The 27,332-nt window shown below is 40.1% G+C and overlaps 2 protein-coding genes across 12 annotated transcripts in view; one reads left to right on the top strand and one right to left on the bottom strand.

Annotated features, from left to right (window-relative positions):
* The window catches only part of LOC147255765 (membrane-associated guanylate kinase, WW and PDZ domain-containing protein 1-like), a 95,453-nt gene extending 76,075 nt beyond the window's left edge, over positions 1 to 19,378 (top strand). For 7 of the 11 annotated variants that reach the window (XM_086213702.1, XM_086213703.1, XM_086213701.1 and 4 more), the window contains 11 exons: positions 2,595 to 2,629; positions 4,665 to 4,920; positions 7,953 to 8,044; positions 8,806 to 9,001; positions 9,155 to 9,457; positions 12,191 to 12,394; positions 13,695 to 13,782; positions 13,890 to 13,950; positions 14,337 to 14,480; positions 14,615 to 14,753; positions 16,177 to 19,378. In XM_086213702.1, the coding sequence (XP_086069828.1) occupies positions 2,595 to 2,629; positions 4,665 to 4,920; positions 7,953 to 8,044; positions 8,806 to 9,001; positions 9,155 to 9,457; positions 12,191 to 12,394; positions 13,695 to 13,782; positions 13,890 to 13,950; positions 14,337 to 14,480; positions 14,615 to 14,753; positions 16,177 to 17,282 (2,624 nt within the window). In that variant the 3' untranslated portion in view covers positions 17,283 to 19,378. Of the gene's footprint in view, positions 1 to 2,594; positions 2,630 to 4,664; positions 4,921 to 7,952; positions 8,045 to 8,805; positions 9,002 to 9,154; positions 9,458 to 12,190; positions 12,395 to 13,694; positions 13,783 to 13,889; positions 13,951 to 14,336; positions 14,481 to 14,614; positions 14,754 to 15,353; positions 15,446 to 16,176 lie in introns of all 11 variants that reach the window. The other 4 variants (XM_086213708.1, XM_086213709.1, XM_086213710.1 and 1 more) reach the window with 2 other exon arrangements.
* A 1,323-nt stretch (positions 19,379 to 20,701) lies between these two features.
* LOC147255764 (rhodopsin) lies at positions 20,702 to 22,277 on the bottom strand. The gene has a single exon (XM_086213712.1). The coding sequence runs from the start codon at positions 22,170 to 22,172 to the stop codon at positions 21,111 to 21,113; it is 1,062 nt and encodes a 353-aa protein (XP_086069838.1). The 5' UTR covers positions 22,173 to 22,277; the 3' UTR covers positions 20,702 to 21,110.
* Positions 22,278 to 27,332: the final 5,055 nt, after the last annotated feature.

Genomic DNA, 27,332 nt, shown 5'->3' with positions numbered 1-27,332 from the left:
AATTGATACAGTCTTCCTCTCTGGTGGAAAGTTCTTCAGTATTCACAAAGCCAGGCCTTATAGTGTTGCATCTTTGGTGATCAATGCAGATTCTTTAAATTGATCATTGCTTTGTTGTGGTTTATTCAGCAGAGCTCCACTGTCAATCAGCAGCTTCAGCAAAACGAGGAATATCGGGATTTTGTCCCTGATGCATAATGTCAGTATTGTGGGTACATGTGTGTTTTTGTGTTATTTATGTTGTGGGGACAGTAATCAGAATAATCTTGTTGTCACTTGCTTCTATTTTAGGGACAACGTACTGTACATAATAATGTTTCAACTCCCTATAATACACAACATTTTAGAGTAAAGGATTTGCATAAGTTTGGGTTTGGCAATATTATAGTAAATCTCCAGAAAATAAATATGAGTCGGTGATATATTTTAAAGTGATGGAAACGTGTGTGTGTGTGTGTGTGTGTGTGTGTGTGTGTGTGTGCGTGCGCGCGCACACTGAGCTCAATGAATAAATAAATATTCATCCTCTCGCATACCTACCTGCACTGATGTTACATATGCATGCGTGCATGCATTCATGGATGTTTTATAGTGCTGCGTGTGTGCGCACAAACACTTTACTTCGACATTTCTCTCTCAGGGCTTCAACTCCTCATAAATCTTACATTCAGTCAAAATTGATCAACTCTGAATTACTCATTGATGTCACAATACCAGAGTAATTTAAGCTTATTTAAACATTTGCATCAGCTGTTCTATCTGACACATGCTATCATGGAAGCAGAGTTTATTTTAACTGCATCAATTCTTTATTTCTCATCTGTTCCATGCCCACTCTTAATAACCATATGGTAGTGGTTACATTAAGATTCTATATGCTTGATGCTAATTATGGTGACCTTGTTTCAGTTTAAAGATCTTCAGAGGTTGTTTCAAAATAAAATGTTTCTATTGACCTTCCACACTATGTAATTTAGAGCTCCAGGGTCACTTAACCTACTGCTGTATTGGGAAACACTTATTATTGACACCTGACCTTCTACTATGGATCCCTCCTGGGGCAGATATACTTGTTCACATGCAGGCACAATAAAACACACCCTCACCTAAAAATAAAAAAAACCCCATCAGCTGCTGAGTTGTTCCAGTTGCTCCAGTAACATAATCTGAAGGGGAGAAAGCAAAAGAAAGAGAGCGAGAGAGAGAGAAAAAGAGAGGGGAACGGGGGGATGAATTATAAATTATATGAAGAGAGGGGCTTTGCAGCAACAGAGAGTTTTAACATTTAATGATTTTTTGCCAATGTAGCAGAAAGAGCCTAAGATGGATGCTTGCATGTTGTTGAATGTGTTAATATTTCTGAAACATTCCATTACTTTTCCTGGATATACATTTTTTTTGTCCTCACACACTGGGTGTCAGGTGTAGCGGGTCTCATCTGTAGCAGAAATGAAGAAAGATGAGGCTGTAATGGACCAAAGGTTTACAATTAATGTTGCTGCTTCCTGCTCATATTGAAAAAGTGAACTGCTACCGCTGCACATGCACAGAACTACACGATTGCCTTGGCAACAGCAACTCTTTGTCCTAATCTCGCCTGATGTCATTCATGCATTAATTTTTCTATTTTTATCTCTTTGCTGTAGTCACTAGCAGAATCAGGAAGGAGTTTTCTTGAAAAGCCATGCATACTCTTGAATGCATGGGGTAAATAATAAGGTTTAGTGTGAGTGAATAGGTAGGTGTCAATATGTTGGATATAGAGGAATCAGGAATGAATGCTGAGTGATGATGAATAAGAGTTAAAGCAATGGGAATGTGAATTATTCCCAACACTGATTTGCTGTGAATTTTCTCCCTTGACAACTGGTACCAAGTATTAATATTTCATTAGCACAAATGAGATTGATCTTCGATATTAACTGGTGTATGAAAGAGAGAGAGAAAGAGAGAGAGAGAGAGAGAGAGAACGAGAGAGATGGTGCACTGAGCAGGAGGAGGGGGAGGAAACAAGAGGGAAAAAGTAGAGAAGATCAGCTTCTCAGTGTAAGCCTTGAGCAGGGGAAGAAGATGTGCATAGTAGGGCAGAAGCTCGGGATTTCCTTTGATATAAAACTCAAACTGCAGAGCACTGTCTCTGTGGGTGATAGTTTAGATTCTGCTGGAGACTTCACTGTAGCATCTGTGTTGGAGAAAACTGGTGGAGACCTGTAGATGGGACTAGCTGTTCATGGCTGCTGCAGCATCAGCCTCTTTATTGCAATTAGATCAGAAACTGTTCTTCTAATAGCTTGGATGAGATCACTGAGTGGACAGGAAACAGCACAGGGAGAGGAGATCCCTTTAGATTAGCAAGAAGCCTGGACACAGTGGTGCTGGGGGGGAGAGTGAGCGAGCGAGTGAGAGAGAGAGAGAGAGAGAGAGAGAGAGAGAGAGCAACAGAGAAGAGGGGGAGCTGGGTCAGTTGTGTTCCGCTCTGCAGCAGGAACCAGGGTCCATTGCTTTGTCCCTGGGGACTTTTGATCAGAGTGGACAGGGGGGAGAGCACCGCAGGTTATTAATGCTTTCTCTGTCTCTCTGCCGATGCTTTGCAGGAGTGGTGCCAGCCAAGAGGAGTCCAAAGCTGGTGGTAGGTATCACACTCCTCAGCTCTTTTGTATGTGTGCTTTTTCACTCTACTGAAAGAGGCGCTATTTAAAGAACAAAAGATAGATCAAACTCTTGCTCTTCCACTCTGCATCCAGAGCTTCCCCCTTTTGTTCTTTATCCTGCTGCCTCCATTCTCCCTTATCTCTTTCTCGGTCTGCTACTTTGACTTTTCATTTGTTTTCCTTGTACTGTTTTTGTTGCCTTTGTTACCATTTCTTTGTTTTGCATCCTCTCTCTCTCTCTCTTTTTGCTCTCTCTTTCTTCACCATTCATTCCCTACCTTTCTGCCATCCTGTGACTGATTAAGCATAGCCAAGGCAGAACAGCAGAACACTGACCAGCTGTTAGGGAGGGCAGACAGCCACATCCGAAGGAAGAATGAAAGCAAACATATCAGAAAGAGATGCAGGTGAATGAGATGGATACCAAAGACGAGATGGTTTATCTCACCACACTCAGTCATTAGAGTAGCCCATAGATGCATGGACACACTGAGGCTAACAGAGAAGTGGGGAGCGATGACAAGTGAATGAGCAGGCAGTTGAGGAGGGGTAGATGGAAGGAGCTGGATGAGAGATTGCAACAGATTGCAATGTGCCTCATAGTTACAGCAGTGACAGACAAGAGAAGACAAGGGGAAAAGACAGAAAGACCAGTTCTGAGAGCAGCACGAGAGTCCTTTGGGAAACAGTGCAGTTACTCAGGAGTTTCAAGAGAAAAAGTCTCCTCATGTTCACGACTCATCTCAACCTGATTAAAAAAAAAAAATCGATACAGGTTCAGAAAGGGTGCCAGTGCAGCTTTAAATTACTGTCACCCTGATTCACCTCTGGAGAGGCAGTGAAATATAGTGGAAGGACATTTCTTTTGGACAGGCACAAGGTCAGTGGTAGGTTCAAATCCCACCACTTTAATGGAAGAAAATATCATCTCACGCTTTTCGATAGAAATTAAAGCCCTCCTTGCAGCCTACTGGATTAGGATTAGTTTGCAATGGCTGTCACCTATTCAGGTCACATGATACTGTGGCTGGAAGAGGAGAAGGCACTGTAAAGAGGTCGAGCAAGACCAGCATTAGTTGGGTCGGACTGTCACTTCGGATGAGCTTTCCACAGAGAAAAAGCCATGTTTCCCCCCTCTGTATTATGTCAGTGAAATGTCACGCTGCATGCGACTTCATGTCAGCACTGAAGAACCATTTTGCCTGCAGTTTAGAAGCTAAATAGATGCTCAGAGTAAAGTCCCATATTCAAGAGAGACTGTGCTGTCTCAATCCATTAAGCAAGTCTCTAATGATCAAAGTGAAGTCTGTTGTCTTCATTAAGAAGCTGCAATACTTGAGCCATTGCCTTGAACAGTATACTGAGTAACACAATGGGCGACTACCATATCATGGGTTGCTCAGTTATTCAAATCAGATAGAAGTTGTCAAGTTTTATAAAATTATTTGTAATGATGATACACAATCATCATTATGTGTTACTGCACCCGTAAAAGTACATAGTATCAAAATGTAATGAAATGCTAAACAGTTTAAAGGAAAGATACCAAGGAACAATAACAGCTTGTAAGAAATATCATTAAGAAATCAGTCACCCTTGCAGATAATTGTAAACTTCAGTTGACTTGACTGTTTTCGCTACAAGTTTGAATTCACTTTCCTACCAGAATTTACACTTTTCAATAGGGACCAACCTTGATTATTCTTTTCATGCATAGAAAATTCTGTCATAAAGGGGAAGTGATGAGATTCAAAAAGGCTATATCTTTGAGCAGTACAATTCCCATTTCAAACTGTTTTTTCATGCAGCCATGGTAACCAAAACATTTTGAGTGAGATGTTCTACTGAAATGTACAAAAGAAATGACCTTGAATGTTTTCACTCTCCCATGCATCTTGTCCTCATCACTGACTCACTTATCACTTTCACTTTTGTTCTCCTCTCTGCCCTCTACCTCCATCTCCTTTTTCCACCTCCATCATTTACACCCCTCTCTCTGTTTTGTCCATTCAGCACCAGTTAGAGAGGAAAGACAGCCAGAGCAGCTCCCAGCACAGTGTGTGCAGCCATCGCAGCACCCACACTGATTCTCCTAGCCACCCACCCTCTGCCATGCCCAGTGAGGCTGTGGTGCCCACCCCTGCTGCCCCCACCCAGCCCCTGCCAGGCTTGCCCCCTCAGGACCCTACAGATGGCACCCTCACCCTGCAGAAGAAGCCAGACCCCTTTAAGATCTGGGCGCAGTCCAGGAGCATGTATGAGAGTCGATGTGAGTAGGATTCAATCCGGAATTTCTTTGATGTAGGAGTGTAAATGTTTTGCTGTTTTGAAACAGCCAGCAAAGTATTTACTCCAGTGACATCAAGTTCTAAGTGAAAGATCTGATAAATGATTTGGGAACTGTAGATGGATGTTAGGCAGAGAGGTGTTCAACAGATACTTGCATGTTAGTGATATAGATAAGTGCTTGCCCTTGCCTTTGAGTTCATTAAACCATATCAAATGTATCAAAATACAACAAAAAAAGTAAATTGTAAAGGATAATGTCAAAAAAGAATCAGATTTTATGCCCCAGATTTATATCCATTGATGTGTGGCAATCTCCAAAAAAAAAAAAATTACTTAACGGTGGAACTGACTGACTATAAATAGTTTCACAACATGAAAGTTTTGTAACAACACGTGTGGGTGCAACATCAGTTTCTTTACTGTCAACATCCTTGAGGAAGTGAAGAGGTGTGACTCAAAAGGGTGGGGGGAGCACATGTTTAACTCAAGCTTAGGAGCAGGCATCATGTGACTCAGAGTTAGAGGGGCAGGGAAAGATAAAGTAGAGCAGTTTGTTTGTGCCAAAAATTAAACCTACAGAAAAGTATTAAAAGGCAAAGTGCTGCATTGATTTTCCTGTAAATCAGTTACAGCTTTTTACACCCTGGACGGGTCACCAGTCCATCGCAGGGCAATCCTTGAGCAATTAGGAGCTCAGTATCTTGCTCAAGGATACTTCAACATGGTCACTGGGGGAAATGGAGATCGAACCAGCGACCCTTCAGTTGCTAGACAGCCACTCTACCAATCATAAACTCTGTAAAATGATTTAAAAAATGATAAACTTCACATAAATAAAATTCATGAAGGAGCTATTGTATTAGATCGTAATTCAATCTACATGTGTGCAGCAAGCTGAATTCCTGTTTGCTCGTTTGCAAAAAGGTATCAAATCCAAACCAGGCGTTATCTAGAGTTTGAGGAGTCATTTGCAGTTATAACCATTTCTTGCTTTGTGACAATACATTTATTTCTGTTTGTTGCAGTGATACCTGAAATGATGAAAAGCCAGTATACACTGTTAAATACTTGCTCCAAAATATTTTTAAAGGGGTGATGATGTCATTGGCTGCTCTGTTCCGTAACTCTGTTGTACACTTATGGCTGTTGCCAGTAAGATTTGAGATTTGTGCCAAGTATTGCTGCGTTGGTTCATAATCATGGCTGCCTGTAGAATCTAGGACTGCTGCTGATTAAATATTAACTGGGCCCAGAGAGGGCGGCTTTAAGCTGCAGCTGATTGGTATATCTGTTTGATAACCCCTGAAGGAGTTGCAGCCCCCTTTTGAATCAGATGAGGAGGAGGGGGAGACACATTTGAACAAGAAAGAGAGACAGACAAAGAATGTCAAAGAGGCCCAGATTCAGATATGCATCAGGGCTCCACAACTGCAAGGATTTAACTTGCATATGTGACTGAAAATTTTTGTGCACCATTGCGAGAAATGATCTGGATGCTACGGTGAGAATAAGTGGGATCAGGTAGTATGAGAAGTGAATATTAGAGGGTATGCAACTGTATATTAAGTCAGGAATGACACAAATCATCTTTGGGGAAGCTCAAATTGAGACTCTGTTCAAATTTTCTCTGTTTTTATATTTGTAGTTTATGTTCAACACTGATGCAGAGCGTCATCCTAAGTAATAGTCTCCTGCATGTATATTTATATTATTTCTTGCCAAACAAACTAACCCATTGTTGGTTGATCCTGTTGCCCTCTCATGACACCCTCTCATTTGCAGTTATAACTGCCACTGAACTGAGTGGCAACATTCATAGGGGAAAAGGTCGTATTAAATTACCGTCATTGTAAACAAAACATTTACAAACAACATTTCCTACTTATCTTGCTGTAAATATATATATAAAATAAATATATTTTTGTTTCTGCATGAAGTAATCAAAACAATATGTTTGTCAGTGAGTTTGTCTGCATTTTAGACAGTGGATCAGTTTGAAATAATTCAGGGAGCACTGGAACAAGAAGCCACAGTGAGCTGTTAAATGTAGCGCTACAGGCGACAAGCTGCTTGTGAGGTAACCAGCTCCATTCACTGTGCCCTGCTGATTGGTGTATGCCATAAACACATCACAGTTGCTCTCAGAATGATGGAAAAAGGATGATATTATAATGCCAATATTGATTTTGAGCAAGTGCTACAACAAAAAATAAATCTGTGTTAGGACTATAGAACACAGTCAAAGACTGATTCAGAGGTGATCTTTTGGGTATTTTGCTTCCCTCAATGTTTGATGTCACCGGTTTGCTTGAGGTGACACAGCTGTTAGTTTGCATTAACTACTCTTTGGTCATGGATCAGTTGAGGGTTAATTTTAAGCCTCAGCATTTTGATTCACACTGAGCAAGTTAAGAGAGGATCCAAAGAGCTGGAGCAATTCAGCTCACTACTGGCATGGCAGCCGTGAAGACAGCAGGCGATGCAGGAAGACATGGCCTGTGCCTCCTGTGCTGACTGGCCCTGTGGGTTGAACAGACTGACAACAAATTGCCTGTGTCCTACTCCACTGTCTGCTCTGTCCCTGGTGAGATGCAAATGTGTAGGGCGTTTGAGGGGAGCAGAGGAGACAGAGGCCTGAAATCTGTGTGTTAGTGATCACTATTAAGTGACTTTTTAGACTGCAGATCCGAGAACATGATGAGATTAGACAGCATGGGATTTTGCAGCCTAGTTTGTGGTCTACTTGTGAGAACAAGGAGCCAATCTGGCTGTAGCAGCAACTCGCTGTTGCTGATGCCTGCTCCTAATCTAAAAAATAAATACTTCTTGGTGACTGAAATTGAGATAAATCTGTGATAATTATCAGACAAATCTGGTGTCATATCTGGTCAATTAGAGAACATGGGTACTCATTGTTTACCCCACATTGAAACTAATCAGTCAACACAGAGTTTAGCCTGCGGGTCTTTGGCAGATTTTGAGTCCTCTCCCACTTATTTCTGTGTATTTCAGTGCCAGATTGCCAGGAGCAGGACATTTTCCTTTGGCGAAAAGATACAGGCTTCGGCTTTCGTATTCTGGGAGGAAATGAGCCTGGGGAGCCTGTAAGTATCCCATCACCTTTGAAACTCATCAGTAATTTATCCTGAGAAAATCATTAGAAAAAGTTACACTCATACACATACAATACAATTGCTGATATATTTTAATCTCTTGAACCTCAGTTTTCTGCACCTACTTCTTTTTTGTTTAGACAGCCTTTAGACTGTCAAAGTCCAAATACACCCAAGCTGTTATCCTCTGGAGGATCCTAAAAAAGCTTGTTAAGAGAAGCAAAGGCCTTCACTGCAATTCCTGCGGTCATACGCCATATATTTGTCATAAAAGAAGGGGGCAGAAAGGAGAGTCGAAGGCAGATATTGAGGAACAGAGGGAAATAAAGTGGCAGCAGGCTTCAGGTCAACCCCACAGGATTTAGTTCTTGTTGTTTGTGCCAAAAATTCTGTGTGGTAGTTGTGTGCTTGTTTCTATCAGAGCTGTGCATACACTCCCACGCATTGCCAACAGCACACACACTTCTCCATGGGCCCAATAGGCTCCATCGTTTCTCTGAACATGAGCCACAGATAACTTGAAATTTAACAGATTAATTAAAAATCAGAAGTAGATAAGTCACACTGATTTATTACATTCTCTCTTGGCTGATGGTTTAATTTAATGCAGCTTAATGACACTTAATAAACCATAGTGTAATTATTAGATAGCTCCTGGATCCAGTCACTGTACTGTCTGTGGCAATGAATCTCAGCATAAATCAATGGAAATCTGTAATACATAACATGTACTGTCTGTTTCACTTTTATAGATCTACATAGGTCATATAGTGAAGTATGGAGCAGCAGATGAGGATGGGCGACTTCGATCAGGTGATGAGCTCATCTGTGTGGATGGTACAGCTGTAGTGGGCAAGTCTCACCAATTGGTGGTGCAGCTGATGCAGCAGGCTGCTAAACAGGGCCATGTCAACCTCACTGTCAGACGCAAGACCCCTGGATATGGAGGTGATGAGAAATTTACGTAAAACTTTTGCAGTCATACATGTCATTCACTTGTGCTTTAACTGTAACATAGTTGCTCACATGGAAACTTTAATGAGAAGATTAGGAAGAAGGCATGTTGTCCAACCAGTCTGTTCTCTTTCTCCTCTTCACCAGTGTCAAAAGGGGAAGGTGATGTTCCCCCATCACCAGCCTCCTCACACCACAGCAGCACACAGGCACCCAGCCTGACAGAGGGCAAGCGGACCCCTCAGGGGAGCCAGAACTCTCTCAATACTGTCAGCTCTGGCAGCGGCTCTACCAGTGGCATCGGTAGCGGTGGAGGTGGTGGCAGTGGGAGTGCGGTGGTACCCGCCTCGCTGCAGCCATACGATGTGGAGATCCAGCGTGGCGAGAATGAAGGCTTCGGTTTTGTCATTGTGTCATCTGTTTCCAGGCCTGATGCCAGCACCACCTTTGGTAAGTGATACAGCGGAGCTAGTTGAGATTAGCATCAATTTAAATTCGATGGGATATGCTCTCAACGGGCTGTTTGACATCAGAAGATGACATGATTTAATTAAGATTATTTTTAGTATTTTTAATTTTGAATTATTCATTTTTCAGTCATAGTTTCTGAAAAATATTGTTCTCTGTGATTAATCTGCTGTCTACATGCGTAAATTAATTCAGATAAAGGCAATATTCTGGTCTTCAAACAAAATTCTTTTAGGTTGCCACATTGCATTGAAGATGCCTTTGATGAAAACACTATTAAACCATTTGATAAAATCTCTTGTCACTTCCTAAAACAAACACAGTGCAATGCAACAGCCATGCACTTAATCCTGTCTGTTTTAGGCACACCTCTCAATACAACCCATTACTGCACTACTTCTTTTTGAGCAAGGATCATAAAGCACTTTCCAAAAACCTCATGAAAAATGATCATAAATATCAAAGAAAAAACTGCAAAATAAAAGACACGAGTTGAGGGTAGTGTCTGCAGGTCGAGCTGAGGTGCCTTTATCACACATGCTCGATCACACTTTGACCTTAACCTGGACTCCCGAACAGCTAGTAAGCCTAATTTGGCAGATCTAATGAGCCTTTTGGGGCAGTAATATGGCAGGAGCTCATAGATGTACCTTTGTGTCTGGCTATGTATAACCTTGTAATTTATGTGTAAAATGTAAAAATTAATTCTTAAAAAAAAATCATGCGAAGAAGGCAAGTATTGTTAGATGAGCCACCACTGGTTGCAGCCTCAAAAAAAATGACCGTTAAGATGCCAATACTGCTCAGAGTAGATTAAATAAGAAATGAGCAACATAGGGAATGAGGGAAGAATTTATTGCGAGGCCATTGTTTTTTGCTGTGTGAACACAGCCCAAGTCTCCTCTGCATACCTTCAGAAAAGCGAGACATCCACAGAGAGTTTGAATGCACTGCTGAGTGGAACGACTGATAGCATCTCCTGGATGAATTACATCATTTTTGCTGTTACTTGCCATTGAGATACCTCTCATTTATAAATAGCAGGGGAGTGGCATTTGGTAGGAGTGTGCTTCACCCAGTATGCAATTAAAATCTACTCAACTCAGTATATAACTGTCTGTAACATTTACGCAGCAGAACTTCATGCATCAAAGTTACTCAGACATTGATGAGGAATTGTAGATGCTTAAAAAAAATTTGGCATTAACTTCCAAGTGATGAACAAGTGTCTAACAGCAATGTCATGCCAAGGTCACCGGTCCAGTTAGCCATTATTCTGATGTACTGTGGTGTGTCCTCTGCAAAATACAAGAATGGATGAGATATTAGCCACACTAGAAGGTCAGGGAAACATTTTATTAATTCCATTGATCATTGGTGTTACTTTATAGTATGCAATGCAAAGACTGCATTACTTATAGTGACACCAGTGACAGCGCTAGGCAACAACCTTAACATCTTTACTGCCCTGGTTTCCTGTTCTGACTCCTACCTCATGGCGCTACTCTGCTCCACTCTGGCACTAGGCCTCTTGGGAGGATGAGATGAATGGACTTTGTGCTTTCATGTGCTAGGCTTGGATCATGCTGTAGCAGCATGCATTTACTCTCCTAATGGATTCTAACCATGTGGGACATGTGCTAAAATCTGACAAAGGAACATGTCCTACTGTAAAAAAAAAAAACAGACATGGGTCTGAGGATTTTTTTCCAGGAGAGCTTGTCGGTCATTGGAAGTACAAATCTGATTCAATAGCCCATATATCATAGATGGACCATTTTGCTTTACTCCACCAAGGCCCATCCCCCCGCTTGTCCCCTCCTTCTGTGACCTGTGGGTGGTGTTATGCTTAGCAGATTGGGTATTAAATCCTGGGTACCTGTTCCACCCTGCAACATCCAATATCTCATTATTTGGATAGATTGACAGGATAGAAGTGCATTTTTCAATCACAACAGACAGAAGGGGGCTGCAAATGGATATAATGTAATAAATGTGGATGTCGGAAAAAAAATACAGAATAAATGGTTGATTATAAGGAGTTGCAGAGATAAAAGGAGTGAGGAAGGGGGAGGTCTGGAGATCCCCAGGGTCTCTTCAGAGCTTGTGTGTAAACAAGATGTGTAGTTTGTCACTCAGGCACAGATTCTATTTCTTGCAGCGCTTGCACTGACCTTATATATATACTGTATATTAGCTATAGTCTGCACATCTCATCACAGAGTGCTCCTCTTTAGGAATGCTTACATTTTGCAGAGCAAAGCGCAATTACCTGAGCGTCTTCCACTGCAACAGAGATTGTGTCTTCATTGATCCCATAGAGTGGAAAGTCTGAGTACTGCTGTGACCAGTTTATTGATGGGCTGTCCAGTATGACCACTGGCACTTGATTCACAATGCACTGATTAACACATCAGCCAAAAAGCTTAAGCATTTACTCACCTACCATGAATTTTGTCTTGGACATTATACAGCTTTCTGCTTCCTTTATTAGGTGTGTATAATTTTTGCAGGCAAAGTGATGCAACATGTTGATTTGGGTATACATGTTTTCTGTGGGTAAATTGCTATTAGCTAATTTCAAAATGTGTCCCCTCCCTCTTTTTCCATGTTCTGTTTCTGTCTTGCTATAACCAATCAACACATTTAAAATCATCACCACACACTAATTCTGACACAAAAATACACATGCAAACAATCATGCTAACACAAAAGCTGGAAATGCTTGTGTGGCCATGCCCCACAAAATAGGACGCATCATTGAGAGCAGCCCAGCAGACCGTTGTGGGAAACTGAAGGTCGGGGACCGAATATTAGCAGTTAATGGCTGCTCCATCACTAACAAGTCCCACTCGGATATTGTCAACCTGATCAAGGAAGCTGGGAACACAGTCTCACTCAGGATCATCCCAGGTGATGGTAAGGCTATGGCTTCCAGCTTTGCATGACTGTTTCATAATGTAGCATGATGTGACTTATTCATGTTTGTAGAGAGAATGAAAGGGCACTCGCTCTTCACTAGCAAGAGCACTTTTCATCAGGGTGTGAACCCTGGTAGCTCAGAGAGTGAGTCAGAGTATGAGTAAGGTGAAATTGTCCCCAGAAATAACTGTAGAACAATTCTCTCTCTCTCTCTGACTGTGTTTGGTTCACTGTCTTTACAGGATATTTTTCCATTTTCAATAGCTTGATAGTTTTGAAGGATTAAAAACACTGCTCAAACAAGTGATTCCTGTTTGTGGTAATCTTGTCAGTACAGATTTCAAGTTAGATTTTAAGTTTCAGATTATAAGTATTAGTGCATAATATTGCAACACAAGCAGTTTGCAATCCAGAGCTCCACATTTAGTGTAAAATATACTGAGCTTACTGAGCTTCGCTCTAGTATAGTACCCTCTATGGAATTATTTCTTCTATTAAACAGTATAGTAGTGCAACTATGGCAAACCACTATATGTGAACAATGTATTGTTCAAAGGTATAGTGATTTAATATGTATATCCGATTGGTACAGTGAACTCTTGTCATGTTTAAGAAACCAAATATGTGTATGTGGTGGGGATTTTGCTGTAATTGCAATATATTACTTATAAAAACAGCATATGTTACAATTGCTGCTGTTTATATATGTGTATATATACATATACACACACACACACATATATATATATACATATACACACACACATATATATACAGTATATACACATATATAAACAGCAACAATTGAAAAATATGCTGTTTTTATAAGTAATATATTGCAATAACAGCAAATTTCCCACCACACACACACACACACACACACACACACACACACACACACACACACACACACACACACACACACACACACACACACACACACAGGTTTTTTTCCTGAACACAGACAAAGCTGTATTCCTGTCACTTGAATCTAATGTGTGTCTTCTAGCTAACGATGTGCTCAAGAAAAGACAGTTCTCCTTTCACCTCCTGAAACAGTTGATGTAATAAAATGATGCAAGGCAAAAGTTCAACTTCTTTGCCACTTTTGTCTCTTCCGTGAGCAAATGGCAAATGACAGCATCACAGGTAGTTAGCATCAGGTCAAATAGAGTAGCCTGAGGGCATTTTTAGGAGTTAATATTTTGCTCTTCATGGTCTTCTGTATACTCTGCAATGGGCTAATGCAGCTATTCATGTCATTTAAAAAAAAAAAAAATTTTGTTTTTATCTCAAGAATCTTCCAATGCTTCTCTGCTGACAAATGCTGAGAAGATAGCTACCATCACCACCACACACACACCGCAACAGTCCAAAGAGTCTCGGTAGGTGCAAATGTTTTTTAAAAAAATGCATAAAAATGCGTTTTCCTTGTGAATGTAATCCTAAATACTGAACTGTGTGTCTTGATATGGGGTTTTCTTTTCTAAAGGAATAACTCCAAGTCTAAAGGAGCTCCTCCACCACCACCCACACAAACTCAGACAACACAGGTAATATGGGATGTTTACATGTCACTTGATCCCACATGTTTCCTTTTCATAGCACTCATAACACACACTACAATGACTAAGTCCCTAATTATAAGTGGACAATTTTCAACTTTACTTCAATCCCTTTTGAATCATTGAAGTACACTTTGAAAGATCAGGTAAGTTTTTGGACCTTTGCGGTGCCCTTGCTTGATGATCTGCACCTTGATCATGCAGCATTAAATATTCATGCATTCAAGGATATTATACTGCCATTGTCATTTTGTGCGTTTGTGTTGTACATTGCTTGATTTGTCCTTAAGTTTAGACTCACCTTTTGACTTCCTTATCCTATGTGGATTGCCCACTTCTTTCTGTGACTTTATCTCTTCTTTTCTCTCTTGTAGGATGATGAGTTCTACTCAGTGGACCTAGAACGGGATAGTAAAGGTTTTGGCTTCAGTTTAAGAGGAGGACGGGAATACAACATGGACCTCTATGTTTTGAGACTAGCTGAGGATGGGGCTGCTGTCAGAAATGGAAAGATGAGGGTACGAAGCTTTTTAAAACATTTTTTTCCTGTAGGCTTTCTCTTCAATCCCATTTCTAAATTTGTTTTCCTTGCCGCTATTGTGTTATAAGCTAGAATTAGCTGGCCCTAAATACACCTTTACCACTATTGTAGGTCGGAGATGAGATCCTGGAGATTAACGGGGAGAGCACAAAGAACATGAAGCATTCACGTGCCATTGAATTGATAAAGAATGGTGGTCGGAGGGCACGGCTGGTCTTGAAACGGGGAGATGGATCTGTACCTGAATATGGTTAGTAAACTCAAATGTTCACGTTATCACCACCAATGCTAGTATTGATCAAATTACAGTATAAATATATCTCCTTCAAGCACTAATGATTTTCCTATTACTGTAAAATTGTTGACACTTCACAGACAGACAGAAGACATCTCCTTTATATTTGATTGGAAAGAGTTTTTTTTTTTCAGCACAAGATTGGGCTGTCATGTATTAATCATCAATGAAGAAACAAAAAAAAAGCTTGTTCAGTGAAATGTAGGATCTGTAGTGCTGATGTTTTATAACTGAAGTAATACTTCCTCCCAAGAGCTGTGCGCTCGGCTGATGGATTATTTTACTCACCGTTGAAGTCATATTTTGGTATTTCTCAGCATTATTCTCTGGTTTATCTGGAGTTTCATTCATCTGATAAGTTTTTCCCCCCTGACAGTTGTTTGATACTGAATAAAGGGTAATATTTCTTTGTCTTTCACAACATACCCCTTTTCCTCTCTGTTAAGACACACTATAAAACAGCCTCTTGTCTATTTTATTTGTTTTTCTCCTCTCTATTCCTCTTCCTTTCTCTCTGATTATCTCTTGTTGCTGGGCTCTTCCTCCTCTCTCCAGCGATGATGGCTCCTCATCTCGCTGTTGGTACAATGAGGAATGACAAGATGGGAGAGCCCTGTTTCTACCTAATGGGCCAAAATCAGACCACGGTTTGTAGCCAAAAATCTGTCCCAATCCTTACTGCCTGCCATCTTTTGTCTTTTTTCCATCAAACTCATCCCTACTTGCTACCCATAATGTGTATTTGTGCACGGATGTGTTTACATAGTGTACATGCTTTGTGTCCTTGTCATGCCTGAATCAAACATCAATCCCTACTCCCCTGCCAGCCACAGGCTAGATATATTTTTACTGGGACTAACTAACACCTCTGCTGCCGCCATAGCAACCTGTTTCAAATTTGGCAATCCCATGGCAAAACACCCCTGGTTTTGTTCTTTGCTTTTTCTTTGCTTTTGCCTCGTCCTTTCTAATGATGCACATTGAGTTGTTCGCCATTTCGTTGTGAATGATTTCTCAGATGTCAGCAGTGTCACTGATAACCCCTGCCCTAAATTTACCAATGTGTTACACTTGCAGTTGTTGCTGAAGTCACCTTGTGTTTCAACCCACAGCCCTCTAGAGAAAATTAATTGAAGTGTCTTTTTCGCTTCAATGCAGTGCTTATTAAAATGTTACACATTAATATAAACCATAGCAGGGAGAATGTTTGCATGATTTCCCTAAAATCATGCACAGACATTTTGCCATGTCGATGCAAGAGTGCACATGCAAGGAAAGTCATGTTTGTGGACCAGAAAAAATGTCACCGTATTGATGTACCATAAAAAAATCTACTAAACTCCAAAAGGTTAAACTAAACTTCTCATCCCTTCTCTAGACGGCAGCAATGACGGGCACCCTCCCACACCCGGGCCACAAAACACTCCGGAAGTGAAAACGCTGCCACTCAACAGCCGATATCACACCTCATTGGAGTCCAGTTATCCACCAGACTTTCACAAACCATCACGCCAGGAGGAGGCTGCGCGTGGCCGTGACAGGGATAGGAACAGGGACAGGGCTGGTTCAGATCAGATAGACTACCAAGGCTGGAAGTTTAACCCCCACCTTCATCACACCTGGAAAATCAACCACAGTCAAAGCAACCCCAGACAGCAGTCTCCAGACAACAGTAACAGTAGTAGCAGTGGTAACAAGAAGAGCCGTGGTCGCAAAGTCAAAAAGTCTGAGTCAGAGAGTGGCATTTCTAAACTCCTAAAGACTCTGAGGAAAGACAGCTTGGGGAAGAAGGCTGCAGCTGCAGAGAAACTAAGAGGGCAAGGGCTCTCAAGCAGCAGTTCAACTTTGGACAGTAGGTTTCGTCTACAGCGCCGCGGCTCCCTTGACCGCTCACCAACCCAAAAGCGCACCTCCTCCCCTGATCGTCGGCGGGCCAAGTCAATGGACCGCAGGGCAGAGCGGGTGCACAGGGACCGTACACCTGAGAGAGAATATGATGATGGAGGGTTCCTCGCTGCCACTCCTGAGCGCAAGTTCTATGAGCGAAGGCTCCTCAAGGACTCACATATGGCTGGGCTAGTCAGGGAGGCTACAACCCCCGAGCGCAGCAACAACAATGGAGATTCCTTGTCTCTTTCCAGGGGCCGCACACATGAAAGAGCCACAAAGAACGGCAACCTCCTAAGGGACTCTTCCTCAGAGAGGAGGGAAGAGAGATATCAGATGAATGGGACACCAGAGAGACGATTCAGAGTGGAACGAGACTCTTCCCCTGACAGCAACTACAGCCGGGATGAGCTGAACTATGCAGCAGCACCCAGACTAAAGGACTATTATAGCATGATGAAGAACAATGCTGCACACAACAATGCTGCCTACAACAACACAGGCCAAAACAATAACACAGTAGGCCGAGTCCCATACCAGCTCCCTGAGCCCAAGAGAAGGCTGTACAAAGAAAGCCCCAAAGACCTCAGCATCTAGAGCAGAGCACAGATCCCCCTCGCGACTCTCTCCTCTATGTGCTCACTATGTAACATACACTGGATTTGGACTTCTTAGAATACTAACTCTTCTGCTTTCTGGTTTATTGATGGATTTGATTGACTAAATTAATTGTGATCCCACTCTGAGATTCATAAAACAGCAGGAGTACAATCCTATCAGTTCATACTGGTTGTTTTGACATTGTTATAGTTACTTTGAACATAACAGAAGTTATCGTACTATAGTAAAAGTATTGTATGTGCCTGCATATGATATCAGTGATATTGCTTTTTGTCGGCATTGCTGAATCTAAATATGTTCCCTCAGACATATTAAACATGCTTCCAGTTGTGGTAACTTCGAACTACTATGCTTGTTTTCAACTTTTTTTTTCTCCATGTTTTTCAATGTTTTTCCATTCCTGAAAATGCTTTACCGAACAAACTATAGCACAAGACACTGATGGTTCACAAGAACTGTGAAAAGGATCTTGGATTAAAGTCAAAATTCTAAATTAATATCCGGTTGTAAAACCAGAGTGATAATTATATAAGTAATATATGACTCTTTTGCATTTGCTAGTTATTTATATTTAATTTGGCACATATTTTTAGCAAGTTGAATGAAATCTATAAGGACCAAGGTAGAAGTATGAACTGTACTTTGGAAAGCATGCTGTACCTTCACATATGTTCCATCTTTAAAATGTGTTGCTGCTCTCACTTGTTTGCTAAAACACCAACAAGCCCAACAAAACTAAGAAAATAGATCAGAGAGCTCGTGGACATAGGCAATGCTTATATGAGTTTCATCCTCTGAGCAGGATGATAAGAAATAATTTGATCATTTGTCTCATCGAGATGTAGCAGACTCACCTTAATCAGTCAAATTATTCAGGTAGATTCTCTGTTTTGAGAAAAAAATATTTACCTCAAAAAAAATCCATTGTGTTCTATTAATTACAACTACCAACTTGAAGCTGCCCCTACACATTTTAGATATGACAAAAAAGTTTAAATAAATTGACGACCAATGTCCCTGTGCAAGATGCATGTGTGAATTTAATGTAGGGTAACAACTTTATCTGATAAATCTAAGTGATAATAACCAAGAAGGAACATGCACTGTAATACCACAGTAACCAGTCCTCACAATAATGCTCGTAATCATGCACTGACCACCTCCTGGGTCTTGACACAAAAAGCTGATGTGGTATGTTGTGTTGGTAACATATGGAGAGTCCTGGTACAGGAGATGACCAATCTGCCATGCTGAGCCATGCTGTCATGCCACTGGAGTCTGACTGCTGCTTTATAATGTGTTTTGTGTGTAGTCTCTGTTTTATGTTTCATTAAAGTACTAAAAATGTATTGGATAAACCACAACAAATGCATTGTTTGATCACTGTTGTTGCCATGGTACTGTATTTAATGAAAAGGAAGAAAAAAAAGAGACACATATAAGACGTGAACCTGTTGGCCATCACCTGTAAAGATTTTTTTCCAATGTAACTATTAGGAACCTGTCAAGGAATAAAATGTTGCCTTTTTCTTGTACAAAAGAGAAATTTATGAAAAACCTCAGCAGTGAGGAATGTGATATTGTGTTTATATCTCTGAAATGGACCTGATGATTTATGGGAAATACGTTAATTTACTCTGGATCAGGTATGTAAAGACCTTTTAGAATGAAAGACTGTATTTGGTCAATCAGAAACTTTGTTGGTTTGAATCCCTCTCGATGGTTAGCCTGCCTTTGTATTATAAAGCACTTGTATGCAGTCTGTGTTCTTCAAGCATTATTTCTTGCAATGTGCTCCGGACATAATGCTGTCTATGTGTTGATAAAAGCAGTACATGTATATGGGCCAATCTTTTTTATAAAACTATGCATATATAAATATTACATTGTTCATAGCTTTATTTGACCCATGAAGCTATACATAACATTAGTATAAGTACAAGTAGATGTGGACTTATCCAGCTTCTTTCCTTGAGATGGATTACAATGTATATGTAGCTATCAAAAGAAGTCTGTGAATGCTATTTTTATTATCAAATAAAGTTTTCCATACAAATTCAAACAGTATTTCATATGTCTGCACAGCCATTTTCACTGATGTTGTTAGGGAGGCATTCAATCTTTTTGATCAGATCAGTCTTAACGTGTCAGTTGTGGTCATGCCATTTTTGAATAAGCAGATTCAAAGTCTTCCTTGTTGAATTAAAATTTCATTTCATCTTTTTTGTGCAACTCCACCCAGTCACTCCCTCAATATTCAATGAACAAACTGAAACAAATTTCAGCTGTTCGACAGTGACATGCTATGCTGCACTAATATGAATAATACCACTAATATTTTTGGTGTTTCTGTAAAATTGCTATCTTCCATCATTTTAGAAAAAAAAAAAAAAACTGGGTTGGAAAATAGGAACCACACCCCTAGTTGAACTGATTTTCGCATCATCGACGCCTATTTGCCAAAAAACAAAATAATTGTCAACTAAACAATATTCTTTAAATACCAACATGAAAGAAAGGATAATTTCTTTTTTTAGTATGAATTTTAAGCAGCAAGTGAGGGATTTTTCCCCTCTTAAGTTCTCAGCTGGAGTCTGACTTCAGACTGCTTAGTGAGCATATCTGTATTCCAAGACAGATTCACTGGTATTGTGGTTGCTATAGCTACACATGAAGGTCATTACAGGAAAAATCTTGTTGTGTTTTCTATTTCTCCAGCTTGATGGACTGCACAACCATAAACTGAGGCAGAATCATAAGATCGCTTGGGCTTCTGATATTCATGCTTTCAGTGCAACTCATGTATGTGTTTTGCACACTGAATGAAAGTCTGAATGAAAGTATAATGAAATCATTTTTTAGTGAATAACCTATTATTATCCCTATTATACTATACATCTTATGTCAGGACCTCAGTTTTCATTGACTTTGCATATTATAATACACCTTTTATCTAAATCTTAATTTCTACTGTATCCTCATTATTCATTTAATTTCTGTTGAGAAATATTTTTGCTGTGCTACAGTAACTACTTCTTGGGAATTGCTCTAAGGTCAGTGGTTTGTGTGAGATAAATTGTGGATAAGAAATGCAAAGAAGTACTTAAATTCCATAAACCTCACTTCAATTTGTGTCTTGGTAATATTGATTTGTGTTATCCAGTAAAGTCCTTGTCTGCACTGACCTTTAATTAATGTGATTAATAATCATCAGATAAACTTGGTGTTGTGTCATATATATTCATCCCTGATTAATAAATGTCATAATCCCTTAGGACAGGTTCTAAATCCAAGGTGACCTCTGACTGAAGTAAGATTAGCAATGCAGGTACTACAAAAAAGAAAGTAATCAGGTCAGAATAAGATTCAAAGCAGAAATTGACTCAAGACATAAATGCATTCTGAATATATCATTCACATTTATTCCTTTGATTAAATATACTACAGGCATTTGAACTTGCCAACCCCACTTTAAGTAAAACATAAACAAAATAATTCATTTGCATAGTGCTTTTTATTTTACGTTGCCTTGATTACATGCCTCTACAATCAAAATTAAGCCAGTATCATATAGGATCCAACAGTAAAAAAATCTCATAGATTGTTACGTTGGATATTCTGTACATACAGGAACAACTCTGTAATGGGCTGATCTTTCCTGCAACTGTCTTTAGGTTGAACCAACTCGTTTGTAAAAATACAAAAAGGAAGATATTTCTGTAGACATTAGCCTTCAGCTGTTTCCCGGGGGGAGCAGACGTCTTCTTGGATTGTGGATCACGGAACTTAGGTTCGATGGCCCTTTTATGCAGGGGAGACAGAGCTGGAGGAGACAGAGGAGGCCTCGGTCTTGGAGGTAGTGGAAGCACCCTCCTCCTCTTCGAAGGGATTCTTTCCGCAACACATAGTGGTAATCATGCAGTGGCGGAACTGCTTGTTCATGCAGATGTAGATCATTGGGTTGTAAATGGCAGAACTCTTGGCAAAGAACGCCGGGATTGTCATGAAGACAGGTCCAAATTCAGAGCCCTGATGTGTGAAGATCCACCAGGCTACACTAGCATAGGGCAACCAACATACCAGGAAGGCGATGACCATAAGAATGACCATGCGGGTAACTTCCCTCTCTGCTCTTTGGGTGGTCTCAGACTCTTGCTGTGCGGCAGCAGCCTCCTTGACGGCACAGAGCAGACGGCCATAGCAGAAGAATACGATTGTCAGTGGAGTGAGGAAGTGGCAGGTGAACATGTAGATAACAAAAGACTCGTTGTTGAAACCCTCTGCACGGGTGTAGTAGTCAACTCCACATGAGCACTGCATGCCCTCGGGGATGTAGCGAGACCAGCCAACAAGAGGAGGCACGGCACAAGCACTGGCCATTAACCAGGTCAGTCCCAAACCCATGATAGCATGATTCTCCCCAAAACGGAAATTACTGATGGGCTTGCAGACAACCACCCACCTTTCAATCGCAAGAACAACCAGTGACCAGAGGGCAATCTCACCGCCAAGGGTAGCAAAGAATCCTTCCAGGTTGCAACCAAGGCGTCCAAGGACAAAGTAGCCATGCATGGAGGTGTACATCGTTGTGGTGAATCCTCCAAAAACCATGAAAAGATTAGCCACTGCAAGATTCAGTAGAATGTAGTTTAGAGGGGTTCGCAGCTTCTTGTGTTCGATGGTGACGTACAGAGTGAGGAAGTTGATGGGAAAGCCAGCAAGGATGAGAAAAAACATGTAGGCGCCCAGGGCAGCAAAAGCTGCAGGGTTGACAAGGTAGTACTGAGGGTATTCATAAGGACTCCGGACAATTCCGGTGGTGTTGACCATAGGGACATAAAAATATGATCCCTCCGTGCCGTTCATGGTTGCGGCTTGCGGTTGCGATCAGCCCTTCTGTGGTGTTTCTTCTGGCTGTTCAGGAAAATGATGGAGAGGGACCTTGCTACAAATGAACCCAGGTGGATAAAGTCTGGCTTTTAAAAGGCACACCTTGGATTATCACTTTCCAAATCCGTCAGCACAAAGAGATTTAGGCCACAGTTAATATCTAATCCAGCCATCACTGCAAACATAACTGACCACTCATCAAGATATTAAGGTTACACCTGCTCATTACTCTTACAGAGCTATTTGAAAAATATTTCCAGCATAAATACAGCTCAATGATCTTGCAATCTGAGTGAAATCATCAGTTTTGGACACTGAATTTCATACCAGTTCATCATCTGCAATATCAATGTATTCCATTCTCCTGAAACAAATGTGTGCAGGTTGAGAGAGTTGTAGCCACTCAATAGTAGTAGTGTGGGTAGTAGTAGTTGTAGTAGTAGTAGTAGGGCACTAGTAGTTCAAGTATTGATGCCAATCTTCTGTAGCTGTGTAATTCTGTAAATTATAAACCATTCATTTTTACCTATTAAATTTTAAGTTTGGTCAATTGATCTATCAAAAACCAAATGAAGGATTTTATGTATGGACACTATTAGAAGGCCAAAATCTATTCAAAAAAGATTTTTGTTAAATTTGTCTTTCTGTCAGTTATCAGACAACAGAAATTTTCCCAAAAATTGTGTTGTGCTGCGATGGCCATCAGACAACCCTGAAAAATTAGATGAGAACTGGATTTGCAGAGGAGATACACTACTTATTTTTCACTTGTGATAAATAGGGTTGGGAATATTTTGACATGTTCCCAGGCTAGAGTTGGTGACATCACACACAGGTTGAGAGAGGTAAAAATGTCTGGTTGTGATTATCACCCTTGTAATATTTTGCAATAATGTAGGCCACTTTGGGATAGTCTACATTATAGTGGAACCAGTATCATCAAGAGGGAAACTCACTGTGTTTCACACATCTTTGACACCCAGAAGAAACAATTTAGGGTATTTAACTGCATTTAGCAGTCTCTCAAAATGTAAAGATGATATGATAGCAATTACAGTCTTTGACTAACAAGCTACAGTTCAAAAGCTGCAGGTCAGCTGAATATTTTTCTCGTTCAGTTAAAAGTAGGAAATGCAATTTTTTTTTCCCCCTCCACACTGGAGAGAGCAAAACTTAATCAGTTTCAAGTGTAAAACAGAGAGAGCTTTTAAAACGTTAAACACATTGAAGTGTTTATTTATTATTGTCAAAACAAAACAAATATCAGCAAGTTCCAGGATGCTTCAAAATCTATCAAGGACTGTGTCCTTTCAGGAGATATTTCAAGGCTGTGCACTGTAGTCCTGAATAACTCATAATTGTTGGGTATACAGTATACAAGACAGCAAAAGATGGCACTGCTTAAGTTCTAATGTGCAGTTTAATATCCATTAATTATTTTTTTCATGCGGAAATATCTTATCGAATATGTACTCATTTTATCTGAGCCATGTCTTAATAATCTCTCTGACATTTTGGAAATATGAATACCCACCATCTGGGTGAGACTGGCCAGTCCTTTCGACAGCAAGCTGCCTATTTCCAGAGTTGACTGGTCAATCAATGTACAAAATGTTATTATCCTCGGGAGAAAGGTTTTATTTTAGTGAGCCAGTCAGTCATTTACCATCAGCTGTGACTGATATACCATGATAGATTTCCTTTGGGAGAAAACAAACGTAAAAAAAAATGAAATTTAATAATGTTACTTGTTGCTGCCATTTAAGAGCTTGTGTCCACATACTGTAACTTACGGAGTAAAGTAATGGCAGGAAAAATGTTGTATTTGGTTATTGTTTCTATGAATACAATATCTATAATAGTCAAGCATCACCCTTTTGCTTTTCATTATCTGTTTGTAATTTGTTTGACATTGTTCTGTCACATCAGACAATACACTCTCGACATATCCAGAACAAGTTGTTTATGACAAGCAAAATAATGAGTAAAATAATCAGCATTCTTTCATGTTAAGAATTCAGGAAAAGCGGAAGAAAATGGATGGATGGAAGATTGTATTTTCATAAAAACAAGCCCCTTAATCACACCAAGGTGCTTCTTCATAGTTGCTCTTGCCTTATTCCAAGTGTAATATATGATAACATGAGAGTGACAGGACCCACCTGCTCACTGAGTCCTATGGCACCCTGTAAAGTGCCCATGGGTTTACTGAAAGGTGGTAAATAAAACTAAATTATTACTAGTAGTAGCATAGTCTTAGTACACAGTCCAAGACTGGTACTTAGTGTTTAAGTAAATTACATTTTGCGTAGAAATGACAATTCAATTACAGTTAAAAAAAAACCAAAAAAAACCTGCGCTCTCGCCATTGTGAAGTAACCTTGTCTTTGCTGACCTCTAGTGGTTAACCTTCTCACTTTACTGCAGTGATGCACTGGGGTATTTTGCAGCACCATGACAGCAATCTTTGGTGTGATGAAAGGTGAAACACAACACTTCCTATCACCTTCAACCACAGACACTCTTGGTTGGGATCCGAGATGAAACCAGCTTGAAACGTTCAGAAAAATACAGCAACAGCTTATTTTTGTCTTGCAGCTTGGTTTTGTCTTCAAAAGAATTGGTGAAAAGCAAAACTGAGTCTACATTCTCTACAGTCATTTGTTATTGATCCACATATTGTAAATAAATTTCAGATCCTGGAGGAGCTCAGAACATATATGTTGCCAAGGACAAACCTTTGTTCATCGTTTTAAATTCTTATCTGTTGTGGCAGAATTCATAGGTGTTTTGCTGCCCTCCTCTGGAAGCAAGATGATGAAGAAAGAAGGGAGGGGGAGAGAGAGAGAGAGAGAGAGAGAGAGAGAGAGAGAGAGAGAGAGAGAGAGAGAGAGAGAAAGAAAGAAAGAAAGAAAGAAAGAAAGAAAGAAAGAAAGAAAGAAAGAAATAGTCTTTATTCATTTCTACTACCAAATAATCCTGAATCTGCTAATCTGATGTTAAAAACACAATGTGCTTTACAAAATAAACATCACATAAGGCCCCCTCACCTTGCTTTGTGACACAGGTGCTGAATTTAATGACGAAACATCAGAGGTAGGAAAATAATTATGAAATTACTAAACGAAGGTCTGGTTAAGTGGGTACAACTATAACTAAATTACAATAAGTAGACGGATAAAAGAAATAGATTGATAGCCAAGCTATTAAGTAAAAGGAGGGAATGTTACATGTGAATATGAAAATGATAATTAAAATGATCAAAATCCATATAGTGGGAAGAAGTAAGAGTAAAATTGCTAAGCTAGATAAACAATACAATTAATAATAAATAATCCAGAAAATAAAATTCCATTAAAAGACAGATTTAATTTCCTTTTAAAAATATTAAAATTCTCTGCTCTCATTATGTTCAAAAACAGTATGATTTGTGGATTTTTTAGAGAAGCACCACCTCCCAGAATGTCTTGCTTATGCATCATGGCAAAGTGTGGTCATAGTGCTATAGGGTGCTTGAATGTCCAATTAATTTCCACTGTACCCTCACTAAAATGTCAAACTGCAAATGGACATTGCAGAAGGATCAAAAGCACATCGAGTATGGATGCCTCAAATATTATCTTCATAAATGAACTATGACCTTTCGTCCACAGAGAAAAACGTAAGCCCTATTGCACTGTAGATGTCTAAGGCTGACAAGAGTTTTATATTGTACATTTTCTCTATCCTCTTTGTTAAAACATCAAATGTGCAGTTCTTAATTACGACTGGGGCTTCAGTACTGGCTGTTTTTTTTGTTTTGTTTTTTACAACATATATTTTAAATATTAAAAAAAAATCCGCAGACTTGTTAGTTGACATCAGATTTGTTTTGTTTTGTTTTGTTTGGGGGGGGGGGTTGCATATGAAAATGACTGTTGGTTTTTAGAGGACAAATGAGTGGGCAGAGTGTGATGCTCTCTCACTCTGCCCACAGGAACTCTCTTGCTGAGTGACCGGTAGAGAGGAGGGAACATTGTGACCAGGACATTCCACACCATCAGCACCCACATGCATTTCGCACTGGGAGTTATACATCATCAAACTCGAAAGAGCAAAAAATAACAACAGCTGGTGTCAAGGATGTCAGGGCTCATTTTGACTTTCACTCTCCAAAAAAGACACGCTACTATAAATATTTATCTTAGATTTTTGGTTTATTTTCTTTTATTGTTGACATCTTTGGTAATTTACATTTGTAAAATGAATATGCATTTGCTTGTTACAGCCACAGAGAACATACAAACAGGAACATTAATTAAGTTTTCAAAGACTTTTTGTGTATATGCTTTGTGATGGACTGTTCAAGTGTTTAATCTTGTGATTATCTATTCAGAGAAATCTATTCAAATTTGAACATTTATTCAGATAGGTATATTTGTAGGGGGATGAACCAGGGCCCACAAGTCATACAGAACAGATATAGTCCAGAATCAATACATGCCTGACACCAGTAATGATCAAAATTTGCCTCTCAATAATCAGCTGGTACTTGATGGATGATGTCATGAGACAGGTAAGGAAGAATGGGATATAAATTCCATAATAGAAAAATCATGGTCGAAGCACATGATCACCCCTCTAAAAGCCAAGTCCTCTTGTGCCTTCCAGAACTAAAGCCTTACAAGAAAACAGTGACATAGATATTTTTTGTGCTACACTTGCCTTCAGCATGTTAGCCAGCAGTGGGAGCTGCTAACCATCAGTGCACTGCTTGACAGAAAATCGGTCACATTCTGCATTATTACTGATTCCATTTCAGACCATTTCAGACAGCAGAATGTGGGGCTCCCAAGCTGCCTCTCTTCAATTATTCACATTGTTTGTAACAGAAGCGCTTCTTTCAAATCCTGCTGCATCACAGCATGTCTATATTTTTTTTGATCAATCAACTTTTGGACCATCGTTATTATTGTGTGAAGCATAGATGTCAGTTCTCTAAGGCAAGCAGTGCTGTACGGGCCTCTCAGACCACCCCCTCTGTCAACAATTACAGCTATTTGTTGGGAATAGCATCCGGGCCTATTCAGCCAGCCTAGACTGCAGAGAAAATGAGGTCAGAGGTCATGTTAGAGATTCATTTGCAGCAGGAAAGCA

This window comes from Aulostomus chinensis, chromosome 9, assembly GCF_037954235.1.
Source record: "Aulostomus chinensis isolate RoL2024-O1b breed Wild chromosome 9, RoL_Achi_v1.0, whole genome shotgun sequence".
In the NCBI taxonomy this organism is placed as follows: Eukaryota; Metazoa; Chordata; class Actinopteri; order Syngnathiformes; family Aulostomidae; genus Aulostomus; species Aulostomus chinensis.
This window is presented reverse-complemented; position numbering and strand designations above follow the sequence as displayed.